We start from the raw sequence: 23,289 nt of genomic DNA, 5'->3' as shown, positions 1-23,289 counted from the left end.
CTCCTTCCGTTCCAACGACCGGCAATTTAAACCCCCCCCCCCCCCCCATTTAACCCTAGCCTCGTCACAGGGCAGTTCACGACGACCCATCAGCCCTGCTCACCGGCGACCCTGCACGTTCCTGGGGACGAGCATGCGAGCTCCTCGCAGAGGGCGCCGGAATTGAACTCCGACCCGTTCCCCCGGTAATCCGACACGCCACAGGCTCTCTCCCTAATGAGGGAAAAGGAGGTGCCCCCGCTTCATTGCGGCGGGGGGGGGGGGGCGGGGGGGAGGAGGCCACAACAAACAACTCGCCGACTTACAATGCGAGAAGCCTGTTGCCTCTGCGCCCGGGGAGCTGGCCCCGGGAAGGTGACGCACAGGGGCCCCCCGGCAGCTAAGCCGCTGCTCCCGGTATTCCGTGTCCTCCCGCGACGCTCCGGTCCGGGGCACCGGCCTGGAACCGCAACGACCCCGGTGAACCCTGAACCCTGAAGGTGTGCGTCCTTTTTTTTTATTACAAAATCCTTTATTACAAATTTCGGTGCTATACAATATATACAAAACAGTGGCAAACACAATTACTGCACTACAAATAGACAATAGACATTACACCAGAATGTTGCCATCCCTATCCACGATGGCATTTACACCCCGTGGAGCCCAACGGTCTCGAAACTCCTCCAAGGCCGCTGTGGACTGCGCGTGTTCCTTTTCAATAGTTACCCGGGCACGAACATACCCCCTAAACATTGCCAGCAGTCTGCCCGGGGAGATCCTCCCGCCACCCGTTTCCAAGACCCACGGATGGCGGATTTCACCAGCCCCAGGAGCAAGTTGACTAGGACATCCTCATCCCTCCATGCCCCCTTCCTTACTGGATGACCATATATAAACAGGGTGGGACTAAAATGCAGCCAGAAGGCGAGAAGCAGCCCACGCAAATATGCAAAAAGAGGCTGCAGCCTCACACACTCCATGTACATGTGGTACACGGTCTCCTCCAGCCAGCAGAAGTGGCATGTGGGTGGGAAGTCCATGTACAAACTGAAAAACTTATCGTCCTTGGGTGTATCAAACAGAGCTGATATAAGCGCCGTAACGTTTAATGTGCGAACTCTCTCTTCCGGCTTAACGTTGTCACTGTTAGTGGTGTGATCTTGGATGATGTCTTTAACCCCCTGTTACTCTTGTTAATGCTCAGGAGCTGAGACCGTCCCCGCGATCAGTGATGCTTCCAATCTTCCGGACAAGAGTGGCATGGCAGAGCCCGCTCAGGAACCCATCGAGGAGCAACATCCCAGCACCAATGCAGTTCTTGGTAGGATCAGTGCCCGTGCCAAAGAATGTAGCTGCTCTTCCTCTTTACCTGTCTTTACCTGCTCTCCCGATCCCTCACAGATTACACTGGACAGCTCGGAAGCATTGTGATAGACTCCCTTTCGAAGCTGAGCTCTAGTGTAATTTCAGACTACTGGTGTCACATAGGAATCTGGAGAAACAAGAAATTACTGACTGTAATGCGCTTTAAAATGGCAAAACAGTGCTGATCTCAGAGTTTTGTTGATTTTGTTTGTACTCGGTATCTGAGGCTTCTCGCGTAAGCGTCTGATGCACCATCAGTAACTCACACTGAGACGTAAGGCGAGATATCGGCTTTTATTGACTGGAAGAAGGAACCAGGAGTGAGTGTCTATCATACAATGTCCTGGAGACTGAGGCCGAGCGTCAGGCCTCAGATCGCCTTTATACAGGGGCCTGTGGGAGGAGCCACAGGAGCAGTCAGCAGGGGGCGAGTCCAGACAGGCACATAGTTCACCACAGAGTCCAACAATAATCAGCCGGCGTTGAGGGATTCCAGTTGCCCCGGTACTGTTTCCCCATGACCCGCGACGTCCCGCTGGATTTGCAGGGAGGAAGTCTAAATGGGGGTGTAGGAAATGAATCTTTAGTGGCACTGCGGGGTTTTGTATGTTCGAAGCACGTTGTCGACCAGCTGCATGTAGAGTTTCGTGCTCTGTCATCGCCCAGAGAGCCTTCCACACCGTTTTCACCGGGCCCTACTAGAGTTCTTCGGGTTGCCTGCCACCGATAACCGTTCGGTTTTGTGGGCCAACAAAACTGCCCTCCTTAATCTTGATTAATCTTAATCTACCCCTCCCCCTCTCCCCTCCCCCCTCCCCCTCTACCCCTCCTCTCCCCTCCCCCCTCTACCCCTCCCCCTCTACCCCTCCCCCTCTACCCCTCCCCCCCTCTACCCCTCTCCCTCTCCCCCTCTACCCTCTCCCTCTCCCCCCTACCCCTCTCCCTCTCCCCCTCCCCTACCCCTCTCCCTCTCCCCCCTACCCCTCTCCCTCTCCCCCCTACCCCTCTCCCTCTCTCCCCTCCCCTCTCCCTCTCCCCCTCTACCCCTCTCCCTCTCCCTCTTCCCCCTCTACTACCCCTTCCCTCCCCCTCTCCCTCTCCCTCCCCCCCCTCTACCCCTCTCCCTCTCCCCCTCCCTCCCCACGTCGGGTCTTTGACGGTCTGCTTTTGTTTTAAATGCGAACCTTGATGCTTAAAACTGGGCAGGGGGATGTGGGGGGGGGGGGTGGTTAAAGACTTTCCTTCTCTCAGTAACTGGGGAATCTCTGCCCCCGAGGGGCGGGACAGGGGCAGATAATCAGAATCAGGTTTAATATCACCAGTATATGTCTTGAAATTTGATCATCGGGGTCTCTCTTCCCGCCATCACGGACATTTACACCACACGCTGCATCCGCAAAGGAAACAGCATTATGAAGGACCCCTCATACAAAACTCTTCTCCCTCCTGCCGTCTGGGAAAAGGCACCAAAGCATTCGGGCTCTCACGACCAGACTATGTAACCGTTTCTCCCCCAAGCTATCAGACTCCTCAATACCCAGAGCCTGGACTGACACCTTACTGCCCTATTGTCCTGTTTATTATTTATTGTAATGCCTGAACTGTTTTGTGCACTTTCTGCAGTCCTGGGTAGGTCTGTAGTCTAGTGTAGTTTTCTCTGTGTTGTTTTTACATAGTTCAGTCTAGTTTTTGTACTGTGTCATGTAACACCATGGTCCTGAAAAACGTTGTCTCATTTTTACTGTGAACTGTACCAGCAGTTATGTCGAAATGGCAATAGAAATGACTTGACTTGTAAACAATGCTATATACTGTATATTAATCTACAGAAAAAGAGAACTGATTTACAGAAAATAAATGTGTCTATGTGTATGTACTTATATATATGTATTAAATAGTTTAATTAAATAGGTTGTAAAAAAATACAAATTAAAAAAGTAGTGAGGTTGTGTTCAGTGTCTATTCAGAAATTGGATGGCAGAGGGGAAGAAGCTGTTCCTGAATCATTGAGTGTGTGTCTTCAGGCTCCTGTACCCACTCTCTGATGGCAGAGGGGAAGAAGCTGTTCCTGAATCGTTGAGTGTGTGTCTTCAGGCTCCTGTACCTCCTCCCTGATGGCCGAGGGAAGAAGCTGTTCCTGAATCGTTGATTGTGTGTCTTCAGGCTCCTGTACCTCCTCCCTGATGGCGGAGGGGAAGAAGCTGTTCCTGAATCGTTGAGTGTGTGTCTTCAGGCTCCTGTACCTCCTCCCTGATGGCAGAGGGAAGAAGCTGTTCCTGAATCGTTGAGTGTGTGTCTTCAGGCTCCTGTACCTCCTCCTGATGGCAGAGGGGAAGAAGCTGTTCCTGAATCATTGAGTGTGTGTCTTCAGGCTCCTGTACCTCCTCCCTGATGGTAGAGGGGAAGAAGCTGTTCCTGAATCACTGAGTGTGTGTCTTCAGGCTCCTGTACCTCCTCCCTGATGGCAGAGGGGAAGAAGCTGTTCCTGAATCGCTGAGTGTGTGTCTTCAGGCTCCTGTACCTCCTCCCTGATGGCGGAGGGGAAGAAGCTGTTCCTGAATCGTTGAGTGTGTGTCTTCAGGCTCCTGTACCTCCTCCCTGATGGCAGAGGGGAAGAAGCTGTTCCTGAATCATTGAGTGTGTGTCTTCAGGCTCCTGTACCTCCTCCCTGATGGCGGAGGGGAAGAAGCTGTTCCTGAATCGTTGAGTGTGTGTCTTCAGGCTCCTGTACCTCCTCCCTGATGGCAGAGGGGAAGAAGCTGTTCCTGAATCATTGAGTGTGTGTGTCTTCAGGATTCTGTTCAGCCTCCCTGATGGTTGCAGAGAAGGTGGCTGGGGGTCCTTAATGATGGACGCTGCCTTTCTGGGTCACCGCTCTTTGAAGTTGCCCTGGACACTGGGGAGGCTGGTGCCCATGATAGAGCTGACCGAGTTTACAACTCTCGACAGCTTACTGTGATCCTCCCCCACCTTCCCCACCGTACCAGACGGTGATGCAGTTAGAATGCTCCCCTTCGTAACGCCTCATCCCTGGAGATATTTAAAGAGGAGAGCAGTAAACTGGGGAAAGATGGAGGGGGAAAGAGGGGCGTGGGGATTTCAAACAGTTTAGATCAGCCATGAGAGTGAACAGCCAGAGGCTTTTTCCCAGGGTGAAAGTAATTGTGAGGTAATTGGGGCAAAAGTTTGGAGGGGTTTCAGAGGTACGAAACTGTGCAAAAGTAAAGCGCCAGGGTTCTGTATTTGTCAACGTGGAGCGGAGAGCAAGTTGTAAATCCGGCGGTGGGGTGGGGGGGGGGGGGGTGGTGGTGGGGCAAAGGGTGTTGGAATGACCTCGCCCTCACTTTTCAATTCTTGCCTCTGCCCCGTTCCCTCTCGGTCCTGAAGAAAGGTCTCGGGGTGAACGTCGACTGTTTATTCATTTCCAAAGACGCTGCCCGAGCTGCCGAGTTCCTCCTGCGCTCTTTGTGCGTCTCCCGGACCTGAGTCTCATAACCATTCCGTTGAGTGGGGATGTATCAAACCTGCACTTAAAGCACCTTAAATATTACACATTGTTCTTGGGGAGTTTCACTTGCTTTGATAGTTTCCTTCTCATCCCACGGGCATGAACGTTACTCCATTTTAAAGATTCTACCTGACTCATCACTGTCAGCATCCAGACAATGTACAAGAGGTGATTAGGAAGGCTAATGGAACATAGAACATAGAATAGTACAGCACATTACAGGCCCTTCAGCCCACAATGTTGTGCTGACCCTCAAACCCTGCCTCCCATATAACCCCCCACCTTAAATTCCTCCATATACCTGTCTATTAAATTTCACTAGCGTATCTGCCTCCACCACTGACTCAGGCAGTGCATTCCACGCACCAACCACTCTCTGAGTGAAAAACCTTCCTCTAATATCCCCCTTGAACTTCCCTCCCCTTACCTTAAAGCCACATCCTCTTGTACTGAGCAGTGGTGCCCTGGGGAAGAGGCGCTGGCTGTCCACTCTGTCTATTCCTCTTAATATCTTGTATACCTCTACCATGTCTCCTGATCAGAACGTTGGGCCGGGTAACGGGCTCAGTGGAGTTCAAGTCCAGCGACACTCTTGGTATAATGCCCTCCTGAGTCCACACCTTGACCGCTGTGTACAACGCTGGTGTCCGCGTCGTGGGAGTGATGTGCAGGCACTGGAGAGAGTCCGGAGAAGGGCGACCAGGCTCATCGCAGCTCTGAGCTGCGAAGAAAGATCGAAAGATTAAACTTTTTCAGCCTGAGTAGAGGTAGAATGAGAGGAGAGATGATGGAGGTGTTCCAAGATCATTCGGGGTGTCAGCAAGGAGGGTGCTGGCTGCTACTTCAGAATTAATCCACCGTCGAGGGCACGGGGGCCGTAGGTGGAGACTGGTTAAAGGGAGGTTTCAGACTGACATCAGGAAGCATTTCTTTACACGGCCGGGTTGTGGAGACGTGGAACAAACCACTCAGCTGTGCCGTTTGAGAGCAGTACCTGGCGGTCCGGTGCAGATCAGTCGCTGTACCGAACCGTTAATGCACGTTTCTCCTGGTAGCGCGTCGATAAAAATTGGTTTAGAGTCAAACGTCGTGTAGTCTCTAAGATCTGGTGGCTCCCGACCCCCTGAAGGTTTCCCCACTGGCTGTTGGTTCAACCTTCTCTCGGAAATTCCAGCAAGGACGTTGTGTCGGGGACCGCCCTGATTAAAGAAGGTCACCTGAACGCGTTTCAGGACGTCCTCCTCTGCCCCGTACTCCAGAGCCGATCCAGTTGGTAATGAAGAAATCGAAATGCCTCGCGCCGGTGGCTGGGCCTGCAGCGTGCGGAGGCTGTAAGGTCCTGATGATATGTTGGATGCGGAGGCTGGTGGGGTGGTAGGGAAGTTCTCTCCCCTCTGCCGATCCGTTCCCAGGTAGAGGCTTTCCTTCGTCAGAGAGCAGGGTTCCCTTCCTCCTCCATTGATGCTGCCCGCACCCAAAACGTCTCCATTTCCTGGACATCCATATTCGCCCTATTTTCCTGCCGCCTTAATAGCGATGTAGTTTTATGTAATGACCAAATAACAATTACAGCACGGAAACAAGCCCTCTCAGCCCTTCTAGTCCGTGCTGAACGCTTACTCCCACCTAGTCCCACTCAGCCCATAACCCTCCATTCCTTTCCTGTCCATATACCTGTCCAATTTTACATTAAGTGACAATACCGAACCTGCCTCTACCACTTCTACTGGAAGCTCGCTCCACACAGCTACCACTCTCCGAGTAAAGAAGTTCCCCCCTCGTGTTACCCCTAAACTTCTGCCCCTTAACTCTCAACTCGTGTCCTCTTGTTTGAATCTCCCCGACTCTCAATGGAAAAAGCCTCTCCACGTCAACTCTATCTATCCCCCTCATAATTTGAAATACCTCCATCAAGTCCCCCCTCAACCTTCTACGCTCCAATGAATAGAGACCGAACTTGTTCAGCCTTTCTCTGTAACTTAGGCGCTGAAACCCAGGTAACATTCCGGTAAATCTCCTCTGTGCTCTCTCTTGTCTCTCTTGTCCTGACCTACCGCCCGGCGAGCCTCCGCGTCCAACACGTCTTTCTCCCCAGCTTCCGCCATCCACGCCGTCAAACACACCCTTCCCTCCGCGATCCCCTACTCCGCTCGCTCCTTCCCCAGCGAGCGGCCGAAGTGCGGCACCCGTCCGCACACCGCCCCCCTCACCTCCGCAGTCCAGGGCCCCAAGCAGCCCTTCCGTGTGAGGGAGGCACCATTCCGCCTGCGGAGCTGACGGGGTCTGTCTGTCGCGCCCTGTCTGCTCCTGCTGCGGACTCCTCGTCCGACGTTGCGTCATCGAGCAGCTCCGCACGATCTGCCGAAAGCGGCCGAGCATTTTAATTCCCATTCCCATTCCCGCTCCCGCATGTCAGACTTTGGCCTCCTCTTGTGCCGCAATGGAGGGGCAACGCTTTATATTCCATCTGGGTAGGCCCCTGGCCTGACGACATGGATATTCTCCTTCCGGTAACTTCTTCCCTCCCCCCGGCCCCTTCTTCTTTGCCCCACCGAGTTGATTGGCCCAGTTGGTTTGGTCGCTCAACGATTCTGCTATTGGTGATAATTAGGGTTCGGGTTGTTCAGTATGCCCACAGGAAAATGAATCTCAGTGTTGTACATGGTGATGCATATGCACTTTGATGATAACTTTACTTTCAACTTTGAACATCAAGTACTATTACCATGAATGAATTAGCAAATAATTTATGGCACAAGTTTGAGAAGTGGACAGTCTCACGCGACAGTCTGGGGGGGTGGGGGGAGTTCAGTCGTCTCACAGTCTGGGGGTGGGGGGAGTTCAGTCGTCTCACAGTCTGGGGGGTGGGGGGAGTTCAGTCGTCTCACAGTCTGGGGGGTGGGGGGTGTTCAGTCGTCTCACAGTCTGGGGGTGGGGGGAGTTCAGTCGTCTCACAGTCTGGGGGGGTGGGGGGAGTTCAGTCGTCTCACAGTCTGGGGGTGGGGGGAGTTCAGTCGTCTCACAGTCTGGGGGGAGGGGGGAGTTCAGTCGTCTCACAGTCTGGGGGGGCGGGGGGAGTTCAGTCGTCTCACAGTCTGGGGGGAGGGGGGAGTTCAGTCGTCTCACAGTCTGGGGGGTGGGGGGAGTTCAGTCGTCTCACAGTCTGGGGGTGGGGGGGGAGTTCAGTCGTCTCACAGTCTGGGGGTGGGGGGGGAGTTCAGTCGTCTCACAGTCTGGGGGGTGGGGGGAGTTCAGTCGTCTCACAGTCTGGGGGTGGGGGGGGAGTTCAGTCGTCTCACAGTCTGGGGGGTGGGGGGAGTTCAGTCGTCTCACAGTCTGGGGGTGGGGGGGGATTTCAGTCGTCTCACAGTCTGGGGGGTGGGGGGAGTTCAGTCGTCTCACAGTCTGGGGGTGGGGGGAGTTCAGTCGTCTCACAGTCTGGGGGGGTGGGGGGTGTTCAGTCGTCTCACAGTCTGGGGGGTGGGGGGAGTTCAGTCGTCTCACAGTCTGGGGAGTGGGGGGAGTTCAGTCGTCTCACAGTCTGGGGGGGTGGGGGGAGTTCAGTCGTCTCACAGTCTGGGGGGTGGGGGGTGTTCAGTCGTCTCACAGTCTGGGGGTGGGGGGAGTTCAGTCGTCTCACAGTCTGGGGGTGGGGGGAGTTCAGTCGTCTCACAGTCTGGGGGGTGGGGGGAGTTCAGTCGTCTCACAGTCTGGGGGGGCGGGGGGAGTTCAGTCGTCTCACAGTCTGGGGGGGTGGGGGGAATTCAGTCGTCTCAGTCGGGGGGTGGGGGGAGTTCAGTCGTCTCAGAGTCTGGGGGTGGGGGGGGGAGTTCAGTCGTCTCAGTCTGGAGGTGGGGGGAGTTCAGTCGTCTCACAGTCTGGGGGTGGGGGGAGTTCAGTCGTCTCACAGTCTGGGGGGGAGGAGGGAGTTCAGTCGTCTCAGAGTCTGGGGGGGTGGGGGGTGTTCAGTCGTCTCACAGTCTGGGGGTGGGGGGAGTTCAGTCGTCTCACAGTCTGGGGGGGTGGGGGAGTTCAGTCGTCTCACAGTCTGGGGGGTTGGGGGAGTTCAGTCGTCTCACAGTCTGGGGGGAGGGGGGAGTTCAGTCGTCTCACAGTCTGGGGGGTGGGGGGAGTTCAGTCGTCTCACAGTCTGGGGGGAGAGGGGAGTTCAGTCGTCTCACAGTCTGGGGGGGTGGGGGGAGTTCAGTCGTCTCAGTCTGGGGGGGTGGGGGGAGTTCAGTCGTCTCACAGTCTGTGGGTGGGGGGAGTTCAGTCGTCACAGTCTGGGGGGGTGGGGGGAGTTCAGTCGTCTCACAGTCTGGGGGTGGGGGGAGTTCAGTTGTCTCACAGTCTGGGGGGGTGGGGGAGTTCAGTCGTCTCACAGTCTGGGGGGGTGGTAGAAGCTCTTTCCCATCTGAACAGTTCTTGACCTGGTGCTGGGGTACCTCCTGCCTGTTGGTGGGGTGGGAGGTGGGTGTTTAAAAGAGCTGGACTGGTGGGGGACGTCACTGACATTGATAAATATCTTGGGTAGAGTCACCCTATGGCCCTCGTTAGGGTCCCGTAGTTATCAAACCACAATCTTCCTCATCTTCCAACTTATTCCTTGGTTAGTCGATCAATAAAGATTCCACTTGAACGGCTGGTCTGTAGCTCCCTACGTTAAGACGATTAGACGGAGAAGCAGAATTAGGCCATTCAGCCCATCTAGTCAGCTCCGCCATTGCATCACGGCAACCTCTGACACCCTGGCAAATCAACCTCAGCTTTAAATATACCCGGCCCCGACATCCACCTGTGGCAATGAATTTCGGAGATTCACCGCCCACTGGCTAAAGAATGCTCCTTCATCTTCATGCTAAATGGATATCCCTTTATTCTGAGGCTGTGCCCTCTGGTCCTAGACTCCCCCACTACAGGAAACATCCTCTCCACATCCACACTATCTGTGTCCTCTGGTCCCAGACTCCCCCCACTATAGGAAACATCCTCTCCACATCCACTCTATCTGTGTCCTCTGGTCCTAGACTCCCCCACTATAGGAAACATCCTCTCCACATCCACTCTATCTGTGTCCTCTGGTCCGAGACTCCCCCACTATAGGAAATCCTCTCCACATCCACTCTATCTGTGTCGTCTGGTCCTAGACTCCCCCACTATAGATAACATCGTCTCCACATCCACTCTATCTGTGTCCTCTGGTCATAGACTCCCCCACTATAGGAAACATCCTCTCCACATCCACTCTATCTGTACCCTCTGGTCCTAGACTCCCCCAGTATAGGAAACATCCTCTCCACATCCACTCTATCTGTACCCTCTGGTCCTAGACTCCCCCAGTATAGGAAACATCCTCTCCACATCCACTCTATCTGTACCCTCTGGTCCTAGACTCCCCCACTACAGGAAACATCCTCTCCACATCCACTCTATGTGTGCCCTCTGGTCCTAGACTCCCCCACTACAGGAAACATCCTCTCCACATCCACTCTATTGAGATCTTTCAATAATCGATTCGTTTCAATAAGATTTTCCTCCCCTTCGTCTAAACTCCAGTGAGTCCAGGCCCAAAGTCATCAAAAGCTCCTCGTATGTTAACTCTTTCAGTCCTGGAATCATCAGAATCAGGTTTATTATCACCAGCATGTATCGTGAAATTTGCTAACTTAGCAGCAGCATGATAATCTAGAAAGAAATGAATTTCTGTAAATACGTGTATGTATATTTAATAGTTGAGTTAAAATATGTAGTGGAAAAACAGAAATAAAGTAGTGAGGTAGAGTTCTTGGGTTCAATGTCCATTCAGAAATCTGATGGCAGAGGGGAAGAAGCTGTTCCTGAATCGTTGAGTGTGTGTCTTCAGGCTCCTGTACGTCCTCCCTGGTGGCCGAGGGGAAGAAGCTGTTCCTGAATCGCTCAGTGTGTGTCTTCAGGCTCCTGTACCTCCTCCCTGATGGCAGAGGGGAAGAATTTGTTTCTGAATCGCTGAGTGTGTGTCTTCAGGCTACTGTACCTCCTCCCTGATGGCAGAGGGGAAGAATTTGTTTCTGAATTGCTGAGTGTGTGTCTTCAGGCTACTGTACCCCCTCCCTGATGGCAGAGGGGAAGAATTTGTTTCTGAATCGCTGAGTGTGTGTCTTCAGGCTCCTGTACCCCCTCCCTGATGGCAGAGGGGAAGAAGCTGTTTCTGAATTGCTGAGTGTGTGTCTTCAGGCTCCTGTACCTCCTCCCTGATGGCAGAGGGGAAGAAGCTGTTTCTGAATTGCTGAGTGTGTGTCTTCAGGCTCCTGTACCTCCTCCCTGATGGCAGAGGGGAAGAAGCTGTTCCTGAATCGTTGAGTGTGTGTCTTCAGGCTCCTGTACCCCCTCCCTGATGGCAGAGGGGAAGAAGCTGTTCCTGAATCGTTGAGTGTGTGTCTTCAGGCTCCTGTACCCCCTCCCTGATGGCAGAGGGGAAGAAGCTGTTCCTGAATCGCTGAGTGTGTGTCTTCAGGCTCCTGTACCTCCTCCCTGATGGCAGAGGGGAAGAAGCTGTTTCTGAATTGCTGAGTGTGTGTCTTCAGGCTCCTGTACCTCCTCCCTGATGGCAGAGGGGAAGAAGCTGTTCCTGAATCGTTGAGTGTGTGTCTTCAGGCTCCTGTACCCCCTCCCTGATGGCAGAGGGGAAGAAGCTGTTCCTGAATCGTTGAGTGTGTGTCTTCAGGCTCCTGTACCCCCTCCCTGATGGCAGAGGGGAAGAAGCTGTTCCTGAATCGCTGAGTGTGGGCCTTCAGGCTCCTGTACCTCCTCCCTGATGGCAGAGGGGAAGAAGCTGTTCCTGAATCGTTGAGTGTGTGTCTTCAGGCTCCTGTACCTCCTCCCTGATGGCAGAGGGGAAGGAGCTGTTCCTGAATCGTTGAGTGTGTGTCTTCAGGCTCTTCTTGAGAAGAGGGTGTGTCCTGGGTGATTGGGGTCCTCAATCAAGCTGTCCCTTTGAGCTCAGGAGGACAGCACCCACGGTGGTGCTGTCTAATTTTACAACTCTCTGCAGCTTCTCCGGACCCTCTCCAATGCCAGCACATCCTCAGTTTGACAAAAGGGCCCCCAAGCCCTGTCGCCTTGCTTTCTCGATCTGCGGAGTTAGAGTTTCTATTTTCCAAAACATTCTGGGGAGCCGCCACCAGAACCTGCTCTGCTTTGCAGACATCCGTGTGCAGTTGCTGTTCGTCGAGTTATGTGTTTGGTTTTTGTGGTCTCACCTTACACATGCCACTTCCAGACTGTCAGTCTCTGAACTTGTTGAACATTTTGTGATTAGCAACAGCGCTTCTGGAAACCCCCTGTGCAGAGTGTCGCCAATAGGAGCCTAGGGTGGTTTATACAGACGTCAATCTTTAAACCATTAATTTAACCACTAACTAGTTCTCACTGCACCTTCAGCAATGGCACAGGCAGCGTGGAAACTTTTATTAATAGTTTATCCTGAAAAAGAAATCAGTAGCCTATCCTGAGAGACAGACACACACACACACTCACACACACACACACACACACACAGACAGACACACACACAGACACAGACATACACAGACACTCTCTCTCTCTCTCACACACACACACACACACACACACACACACACACACACACAGACAGACACACACACAGACACAGACATACACAGACACTCTCTCTCTCTCTCACACACACACACACACACACAGACACACTCTCTCTCTGTCTGTCACACAGAGACACACACACACACTCTCTCAGACTCACACACAGACACACACCCATAGACTCTTTCTCAGACAGAGACACACACACACACACACACACACACACACACACACACACACTCTCACTCACATACACTCACGTATGCACACACACCCACACAGATACAGACAGACACACACATGCACGCTCACAGACAGGAGACACAGGCATACACACACACACACAGCACGCCAGTCCTCCGACTTTCCCGGTGGATGTGAACCCGGTGCCTTGTCCATCAGGGTTAGGGTTAGGGTGGATGTGAACCCGGTGCCTTGTCCATCAGGGTTAGGGTTAGGGTTAGGGTTAGGGTTAGGGTTAGGGTTAGGGTGGATGTGAACCCGGTGCCTTGTCCGTCGGGCTTTGATGTTCCGTGTCAAGCCCCAGGACCTCATTTTGAGGGGACGACGATACTGGAATGCTGGAGCTTTGCAAAGCACAGCTGAGGCCTCACTTGGTGTATTGTGCACAATTTTGGGCCCTTATCTAAGAGAGGACATGCCAATATTGGGGAGGGTGTGAAGGAGGTTCACCAAAATGATTCCGGGTTTGTCAGGCTTGTCACGTGAGGAGCATTCGATGGCCCTTGGCTCTACTGGTTGCCGCGTACCTGGACTTCCAGAAAGCTTTTGATAAAGTCCCACATAGGAGATCAGTGGGCAAAATTAGGGCACATGGTACTGGGGGCAGAGTACCGACATGGATTGGAAAATTGGCTGGCTGACAGGAAACAAAGAGTAGCGATTAATGGGTCCCTTTCAGAATGGCAGGCTGTGACCAGTGGGGTACTGCAAGGTTCAGTGCTGGGACCGCAGCTGTTCACAATATACGTTAATGATTTAGATGAAGGGATTAAAAGTAATATCAGCAAATTTGCTGATGACACAAAGCTGGGTGGCATTGTGAAATGTCAGGAGGATGGTATGAGAATGCAGGGTGACTTGGACAGGTTAGGTGAGTGGGCTAGTGTATGGCAGATGCAGTTTAATGTGGATAAATGTGAGGTTATCCACTTTGGTGGCAAGAACAGGAAGGCAGATCACTATCTAAATGGAGTCAAGTTAGGAAAAGGGGAAGTACAATGAGATCTAGGTGTTCTTGTACATCAGTCAATGACAGCAAGTATGCAGGTACAGCAGGCAGTGAAGAAAGCTAATGGCATGCTGGCCTTTATAACAGGAGGAATTGAGTATAGGAGTAAAGAGGTCCTTCTGCAGCTGTACAGGGCCCTGGTGAGACCACACCTGGAGTATTGTGTGCAGTTTTGGTCTCCAAATCTGAGGAAGGACATTCTTGCTATTGAGGGAGTGCAGCGTAGGTTCACAAGGTTAATTCCCGGAATGGTGGGACTGTCATATGTTGAAAGATTGGAGCGACTGGGCTTGTATACACTGGAATTTAGAAGGATGAGAGGGGATCTGATTGAGACATATAAGATTATTAAGGGATCTGACATGCTGGAGGCAGGAAGCATGTTCCTGCTGATGGGTGAGTCCAGAACCAGAGGCCACAGTTTAAGAATAAGGGGTAGGCCATTCAGAACAGAGATGCGGAAAAACTTTTTCACCCAGAGAGTGGTGGATCTGTGGAATGCTCTGCCCCAGAAGGCAGTGGAGGCCAAGTCTCTGGATGCATTCAAGGAAGAGTTAGATAGAGCTCTTATAGATAGCGGAGTCAAGGGATATGGGGAGAGGGCAGGAACGGGGCACTGATTGTGGATGATCAGCCATGATCACAGTGAATGGCGGTGCTGGCTAGAAGGGCCGAATGGCCTACTCCTGCACCTCCTGTCTATTGTCTACTCACTTGGCTGCTTGACGAATTTTTCGGGGCATTTTTGGGGTCGCAGGAGTCAACAGGGTTGAGGGAAGCTTGTATCAGATCCCCAAAATGCATTTCAGAAGTCATCAGGAGACTGTGAAGAAGTTGGAGAGACCAGCGACTGCGGCAGTAAAGATGCCAAAAGCGGATCGATTGGTTGATTAATTAACTTGGAAATACAGAATGGAACGGGCAGCACCCAGCAGCACCCAGCCCCTCACCGAAATCAACCCTAACCTGATCACGGGCCGATTTACAGTGACCGATTAACCAGCGTGTGCTTGCGCTGCGGGAGGAAACCCTGGGGGAAAGACAAAATCCCACGCCCCGAGCCCCGTAATGACATTGCGCTAACCGTTACGCGAAGGTGTCGCCCCTGAAAGTGTGCTCTCGGTGACTCGTTGCAGGCAGATCGCCTTGAGAAAAATGGATTTAAAGAAACATTTTTGGAAGTCTTTTTTTTAAATGCTAACCTTGCCCTGGAGATGCAGAACCTGCTTTGACGTCACCGGCATAAAGTGTGAAATTTGTTGTTTTTGCAGCAGCAGTACCTTGCAGTGCATAGCTGTAAAACTATAAATTGGAGTAAGAAATAGATAAAGAGATTAAATTGAGTAAGCAGTGCAGAACGATAACCAAGGAATAGTGTTCATGGGTTCACTGGCTGTTTCTGAGAGGGAGGAAGCTGCTCCTGAATCATTGAGCGTGGCTGCTCCCCGATGGTGAGATTGAGACGAGGGCCCGCCCTGGGTGCTGGGGTCCTTAGTGGCGGCTGCTCCCCTCCTTTTATCTTTGAAGCGTCACCCTTTGAACGTGCCTTGGCGCCCACGACGGAGCTGCCGGAGTCTCCCAACCCCCTGCAGCTTTTCCCCATATCCCGTGCGGTCGCCGCCCCCCTCCCCCCCGCACCGGCGGACCGTGACGCAGAATGTCCGCCGCGGTGCTTCGGTAGGAATCTGCTGGCGAGGGACGGGGGGGGGGGGGGGGGGCGGGAGGGCGTGTAGATCTGAAGGGTGGAGGGACGCAGGGCAAAGTGGCGGGTGAATGCAGGGGGTCGGAGGGCGCCCGCACCACGGGACGCTTTCAGACAGACGGGCAGACATACTTTATTGATCCCGAGAGAAATTGGGTTTTGTTACTGTCGCGCCAACCAAGAATAGTGCAGGGACATAGCAATATAAAACCAGAAATGATTAAATAATAAGTTAATCGTGCCAATTGGAATTAAGTCCCGGACCAGCCTATTGGCTCAGGGTGTCTGACACTCCGAGGGAGGAGTTGTAAAGTTTGATGGCCACAGGTAGGAATGACTTCCTATGACGCTCAGTGTTGCATCTCGGGGGAATGAGTCTCTGGCTGAACGTACACCTGTGCCTAACAGGAGTACATTTCCTGCGTGCGGACGTGATGGCATCGGCGCGCTGAACGGACGATGCGTCGGAGCGCGATGTTGGCAGCAGAAAAGACCGCCAGCGTGCACTCAGCGGCCTCTCGTCGACGGGGCAGTGGTCGATGTGGCCGTGGAGGAAGCACACACGGGTGTCGTGGAGACCGGTAACGTCAGATAAGCCCGACAACCTCGGAGGTTTCTTGTCACCGCCCCGACCGAGGCCTTTCGTACTTCAGAAGGTGCGGGGGCGGTCAGCCTGCTGAAGCATCTTGGTTTTGCCGAGCGACGGGAAAGGCCGCATTTGCTTGGCAGGGCAGTTGCCCGCAGGGCAGCGGGTGTCGGCTTAAGCTAAGAGGCAGGAGATTGGAAGGAAAGACCATTTTTTTCTGAGGTAGGCGTTCTAGTAACCACCAGTTGCAAGAAGGCACAACGTGCGGTTGTCCCAAAGGAGGAAGAAAGACAGAAGTGGGAACTGAACACGGGCAACAAAGCGATCCAGCAAACTTGGAACTTCAACTACTTTGGGAGCACGATGACCTTAAGACACAGGAGCAAAACCAGGCCGTTCATGCCATCAAGTCTGCTCCGCCACTCTATCACGGCTGATCCCGGACCCCGCTCGGACCCGCACACCTGCCTTCTTGCCTTTGATGCCCCGACTGATCGGGAAACGACCGTCGTCCGCCTTCAATATTCTCTCAGGCTTGGCCTCCAACGCAGGCTGTGCCAGAGCATTCCACAGATCCACTTCTCTTGTGGCTAAAAGAATTCCCCCTTGCCTCTGTTCAAAGGGGTTTTGAGGTTGTGCCCTCTAGTTCTGGATACCCTCCCCCCCCCCCAAGGAGACATCCAGTCCACACCCACCCTATCGAGTCCTTTCAACATTTGGTAGGTCTCAATGAGAAGCCACTAGAGTACAGGCCCAGGCGCTTCTCATCGGAGAGAGTCAGGAGAGTACAGGCCCAGGCGCTTCTCATCAGAGGGAGTCAGGAGAGTACAGGCCCAGGCGCTTCTCATCGGAGAGAGTCAGGAGAGTACAGGCCCAGGCGCTTCTCATCGGAGGGAGTCAGGAGAGTACAGGCCCAGGCGCTTCTCATCGGAGAGAGTCAGGAGAGTACAGGCCCAGGCGCTTCTCATCGGAGAGAGTCAGGAGAGTACAGGCCCAGGCGCTTCTCATCGGAGAGAGTCAGGAGAGTACAGGCCCAGGCGCTTCTCATCGGAGAGAGTCAGGAGAGTACAGGCCCAGGCGCTTCTCATCGGAGAGAGTCAGGAGAGTACAGGCCCAGGCGCTTCTCATCGGAGAGAGTCAGGAGAGTACAGGCCCAGGCGCTTCTCATCGGAGAGAGTCAAGAGAGTACAGGCCCAGGCGCTTCTCATCGGAGAGAGTCAGGAGAGTACAGGCCCAGGCGCTTCTCATCGGAGAGAGTCAGGAGAGTACAGGCCCAGGCTCTTCACATCGGAGAGAGTCAGGAGAGTACAGGCCCAGGCTCTTCTCATCGGAGAAAGTCAGGAGAGTACAGGCCCAGGCTCTTCTCATCGGAGAGAGTCAGGAGAGTACAGGCCCAGGCGCTTCTCATCGGAGGGAGTCAGGAGAGTACAGGCCCAGGCGCTTCTCATCGGAGAGAGTCAGGAGAGTACAGGCCCAGGCGCTTCTCATCGGAGAGAGTCAGGAGAGTACAGGCCCAGGCGCTTCTCATCGGAGAGAGTCAGGAGAGTACAGGCCCGGGCGCTTCTCATCGGAGAGAGTCAGGAGAGTACAGGCCCAGGCTCTTCTCATCAGAGGGAGTCAGGAGAGTACAGGCCCAGGCGCTTCTCATCGGAGAGAGTCAGGAGAGTACAGGCCCAGGCGCTTCTCATCGGAGAGAGTCAGGAGTACAGGCCCAGGCGCTTCTCATCGGAGAGAGTCAGGAGAGTACAGGCCCAGGCGCTTCTCATCGGAGAGAGTCAGGAGAGTACAGGCCCAGGCGCTTCTCATCGGAGAGAGTCAGGAGTACAGGCCCAGGCGCTTCTCATCGGAGAGAGTCAGGAGAGTACAGGCCCAGGCTCTTCTCATCGGAGGGAGTCAGGAGAGTACAGGCCCAGGCGCTTCTCATCGGAGACAGTCAGGAGAGTACAGGCCCAGGCGCTTCTCATCGGAGAGAGTCAGGAGAGTACAGGCCCAGGCTCTTCTCATCGGAGAGAGTCAGGAGAGTACAGGCCCAGGCGCTTTGTGTGTTAATGTCTGACATCTGACGCAGCACTGAGGTTGAAATCAGATGAAGGGCTGGGGTTGCACGTTTGACCAAGAGACTGAAGAGTGACATAATTTCCTTGGGCATGAAGGTGAGAGTATTACAATACTCTGTTCATTCTACACTAACACGCGGGAGTGAAGATCAGACGATATCAGAGCCAGACGAAGTAGACTCAAAGCTGCAGAAAGGCGATTTTGTTTTGGCAAGAGTGATGAAGGCATTATGTAAGGTCAGGGTGACAGGCGAGGAGGGTTTGCGAGGGAGCTGACATCGGGGAGACGGCAGCTGGAACTTCTGGGACACGCAGCGAGGGAAGTTTGTCGCTTCTGTTCGCGCCTTGCGGCAGGCACACCGGGCAGCGGCCTCGCCGTTTCCTTTAGCATTTGTCTGTTCTGTTTGTCTTTAATGAGGGCGAGCCGCTAGCCCGAGGCTCAACCCAGCACGGATGGGAAGCGTGCGAGTTGCCGGCCGGGTTCGAGCCCGGGAGTGCTCGCCTCGAAGACCGGCGTGGACGTCAGTACGTCGGGAAAGAGAAGCTGGAGCGAGCGGAAACATTGACGGAGGGAGAAGTGGCAATCGGGAGAAGCTGAGTGTGTGTCTTCAGGAACAGCTTCTTCCCCTCTGCCCTCAGGGAGGAGGTACAGGAGCCTGAAGACACACACTCTGCGATTCAGGAACAGCTTCTTCCCCTCTGCCATCAGGGAGGTGGTACAGGAGTCTGAAGACACACACTCAACGGTTCAGGAACAGCTTCTTCCCCTCTGCCATCAGGGAGGAGGTACAGGAGCCTGAAGACACACACTCAGTGATTCAGGAACAGCTTCTTCCCCTCTGCCATCAGGGAGGGGGTACAGGAGCCTGAAGACACTCACTCAACGATTCAGGAACAGCTTCTTCCCCTCTGCCATCAGGGAGGAGGTACAGGAGCCTGAAGACACTCACTCAATGATTCAGGAACAGCTTCTTCCCCTCTGCCCTCAGGGAGGAGGTACAGGAGCCTGAAGACACACACTCAACGATTCAGGAACCCCTTCTTCCCCTCTGTCATCAGGGAGGGGGTACAGGAGCCTGAAGACACACACTCAACGATTCAGGAACAGCTTCTTCCCCTCTGCCATCAGGGAGGGGGTACAGGAGCCTGAAGACACACACTCAACGATTCAGGAACAGCTTCTTCCCCTCTGCCATCAGGGAGGAGGTACAGGAGCCTGAAGACACACACTCAACGATTCAGGAACAGCTTCTTCCCCTCTGCCATCAGGGAGGGGGTACAGGAGCCTGAAGACACACACTCAACGATTCAGGAACAGCTTCTTCCCCTCTGCCATCAGGGAGGAGGTAGAGGAGCCTGAAGACACACACTCAACGATTCAGGAACAGCTTCTTCCCCTCTGCCATCAGGGAGGGGGTACAGGAGTCTGAAGGCACACACTCAGCGATTCAGGAACAAGTTCTTCCCCTCTGCCATCTATGAACACCACCTCGCTACTTTTTTGTTTCTACTTTCCGGCTACTGAATTTAATTTAACTATTTCACACAGAGAGAGTGATTTAGTCTCCCCCGCTGCCGCTTACGATGACCAGTTAACCCTCCCAACCGCCAGGTCGTTGGACTGTGGGAGGAAACCCACGCAGTCACGGGCAGCAACGGGAATGGACCGGCCATGTTGAAATGGCAGAGCGGACCGGACGGGCCGAATGGCCTCGTCCTGCGCCTGCATCTTCCGGCCGTCCGCAGGCGATGGTGGTGGGGATTAAATCGATCCCACATTCAGTTGTGGTGAACGAAGCTGGCCAAGCTGGACAGCCAGGCTGGTGGGGGAGGGGGAGGCCGCAGCGGTCTCCCTGAGAGGCCGGCGGGAGCGTCGAACGAGCTGCCGGTGGAAGTGACAGATGCGGGTTCGACGGCGACGTCTAAGGGAGGTTTGGACGGGGACACAGATGGGAGAGGTTGTGGAGGGCTGTGGTCTGGGTTGCTGGAGCGAGGCAGGAAAACAGCTCAGTTGAGTTGAAAGGCCCTCTTGCTGCGCTGTGATGCTGCACGATTTAAGTGTGACAACAGTGTTGTGGTTATGATCGTAAGTCATAGTTATGGAAAAAGGGACAAAGATAAGATCTAAATAAGTGCTCTGATCTGGGGAGAGGCAGATGACACTTAAAGACGCAGCAGTTTGGGGAGGAATTGACCTTCAGATGTCTCAGTTTAATAACAGAGAATTGGGGAGGAATTGGCCTTCAGGTGGATCAGTTTAATAACAGAGAATTGGGGAGGAATTGACCTTCAGGTGGATCAGTTTAATAACAGAGAATTGGGGAGGAATTGGCCTTCAGGTGGATCAGTTTAATAACAGAGAATTGGGGAGGAATTGGCCTTCAGGTGACTCAGTTTAATAACGGAGAATTGGGGAGGAATTGGCCTTCAGGTGGATCAGTTTAATAACAGAGAATTGGGGAGGAATTGGCCTTCAGGTGGATCAGTTTAATAACGGAGAATTGGGGAGGAATTGGCCTTCAGGTGGATCAGTTTAATAACAGAGAATTGGGGAGGAATTGGCCTTCAGGTGGATCAGTTTAATAACGGAGAATTGGGGAGGAATTGGCCTTCAGGTGGATCAGTTTAATAACAGAGAATTGGGGAGGAATTGGCCTTCAGGTGGATCAGTTTAATAACAGAGAATTGGGGAGGAATTGGCCTTCAGCTGGATCAGTTTAATAACAGAGAATTGGGGAGGAATTGGCCTTCAGGTGACTCAGTTTAATAACAGAGAATTGGGGAGGAATTGGCCTTCAGGTGGATCAGTTTAATAACAGAGAATTGGGGAGGAATTGGCCTTCAGGTGGATCAGTTTAATAACAGAGAATTGGGGAGGAATTGGCCTTCAGTTGTCTCAGTTTAGGATCAGAGAATTGGGGAGGAATTGGCCTTCAGGTGGATCAGTTTAATAACAGAGAATTGGGGAGGAATTGGCCTTCAGGTGGATCAGTTTAATAACAGAGAATTGGGGAGGAATTGGCCTTCAAGTGTCTCAGTTTAAGAACAGAGAATTGGGGAGGAATTGGCCTTCAGGTGGATCAGTTTAATAACAGAGAATTAGGGAGGAATTGGCCTTCAGGTGGATCAGTTTAATAACAGAGAATTGGGGAGGAATTGGCCTTCATGTGTCTCAGTTTAAGAACAGAGAATTGGGGAGGAATTGGCCTTCAGGTGGATCAGTTTAATAACAGAGAATTGGGGAGGAATTGGCCTTCAAGTGTCTCAGTTTAAGAACAGAGAATTGGGGAGGAATTGGCCTTCAGGTGGATCAGTTTAATAACAGAGAATTAGGGAGGAATTGGCCTTCAGGTGGATCAGTTTAATAACAGAGAATTGGGGAGGAATTGGCCTTCAGGTGACTCAGTTTAATAACAGAGAATTGGGGAGGAATTGGCCTTCAGGTGGATCAGTTTAATAACAGAGAATTGGGGAGGAATTGGCCTTCAGGTGGATCAGTTTAATAACAGAGAATTGGGGAGGAATTGGCCTTCAGCTGGATCAGTTTAATAACAGAGAATTGGGGAGGAATTGGCCTTCAGCTGGATCAGTTTAATAACAGAGAATTGGGGAGGAATTGGCCTTCAGGTGACTCAGTTTAATAACAGAGAATTGGGGAGGAATTGGCCTTCAGGTGGATCAGTTTAATAACAGAGAATTGGGGAGGAATTGGCCTTCAGGTGGATCAGTTTAATAACAGAGAATTGGGGAGGAATTGGCCTTCAGTTGTCTCAGTTTAGGATCAGAGAATTGGGGAGGAATTGGCCTTCAGGTGGATCAGTTTAATAACAGAGAATTGGGGAGGAATTGGCCTTCAAGTGTCTCAGTTTAAGAACAGAGAATTGGGGAGGAATTGGCCTTCAGGTGGATCAGTTTAATAACAGAGAATTGGGGAGGAATTGGCCTTCAGGTGGATCAGTTTAATAACAGAGAATTGGGGAGGAATTGGCCTTCAGGTGGATCAGTTTAATAACAGAGAATTGGGGAGGAATTGGCCTTCATGTGTCTCAGTTTAAGAACAGAGAATTGGGGAGGAATTGGCCTTCAGGTGGATCAGTTTAATAACAGAGAATTGGGGAGGAATTGGCCTTCAAGTGTCTCAGTTTAAGAACAGAGAATTGGGGAGGAATTGGCCTTCAGGTGGATCAGTTTAATAGCAGAGAATTGGGGAGGAATTGGCCTTCAGGTGGATCAGTTTAATAACAGAGAATTGGGGAGGAATTGGCCTTCAGGTGGATCAGTTTAATAACAGAGAATTGGGGAGGAATTGGCCTTCAAGTGTCTCAGTTTAAGAACAGAGAATTGGGGAGGAATTGGCCTTCAGGTGGATCAGTTTAATAACAGAGAATTGGGGAGGAATTGGCCTTCAAGTGTCTCAGTTTAAGAACAGAGAATTGGGGAGGAATTGGCCTTCAGGTGGATCAGTTTAATAACAGAGAATTGGGGAGGAATTGGCCTTCAGGTGGATCAGTTTAATAACAGAGAATTGGGGAGGAATTGGCCTTCAAGTGTCTCAGTTTAAGAACAGAGAATTGGAGAGGAATTGGCCTTCAGGTGGATCAGTTTAATAACAGAGAATTGGGGAGGAATTGGCCTTCAAGTGTCTCAGTTTAAGAACAGAGAATTGGGGAGGAATTGGCCTTCAGGTGGATCAGTTTAATAACAGAGAATTGGGGAGGAATTGGCCTTCAGGTGGCTCAGTTTAATAACAGAGAATTGGGGAGGAATTGGCCTTCAAGTGTCTCAGTTTAAGAACAGAGAATTGGGGAGGAATTGGCCTTCAGGTGGATCAGTTTAATAACAGAGAATTGGGGAGGAATTGGCCTTCAAGTGTCTCAGTTTAATAACAGAGAACTGGGGAGGAATTGGCCTTCAGGTGGATCAGTTTAATAACAGAGAATTGGGGAGGAATTGGCCTTCAAGTGTCTCAGTTTAATGACAGAGAATTGGGGAGGAATTGGCCTTCAAGTGTCTCAGTTTAAGAACAGAGAATTGGGGAGGAATTGGCCTTCAGCTGGGTCAGTTTAATAACAGAGAATTGGGGAGGAATTGGCCTTCAGGTGGATCAGTTTAATAACAGAGAATTGGGGAGGAATTGGCCTTCAGGTGGATCAGTTTAATAACAGAGAATTGGGGAGGAATTGGCCTTCAGGTGGCTCAGTTTAATAACAGAGAATTGGGGAGGAATTGGCCTTCAAG

The 23,289-nt window shown here is 52.5% G+C and overlaps 1 protein-coding gene across 1 annotated transcript in view; it reads left to right on the top strand.

Moving 5' to 3' along the window:
* LOC132385571 (DNA-binding protein Ikaros-like) overlaps positions 1-23,289 on the top strand; it is a 207,128-nt gene that overhangs the window by 52,658 nt on the left and 131,181 nt on the right. Inside the window, exon 3 of the mRNA XM_059957736.1 lies at positions 1,187-1,303. Coding sequence (XP_059813719.1) covers positions 1,187-1,303 — 117 coding nt within the window. The remainder of the gene's footprint in view (positions 1-1,186; positions 1,304-23,289) is intronic.

The sequence above is a fragment of the Hypanus sabinus genome (genome assembly GCF_030144855.1).
Source record: "Hypanus sabinus isolate sHypSab1 chromosome X1 unlocalized genomic scaffold, sHypSab1.hap1 SUPER_X1_unloc_1, whole genome shotgun sequence".
Classification (NCBI taxonomy): Eukaryota; Metazoa; Chordata; class Chondrichthyes; order Myliobatiformes; family Dasyatidae; genus Hypanus; species Hypanus sabinus.
Note: the sequence above shows the minus strand (reverse complement) of the source record. Positions and strands in the feature narration are given on the sequence as shown.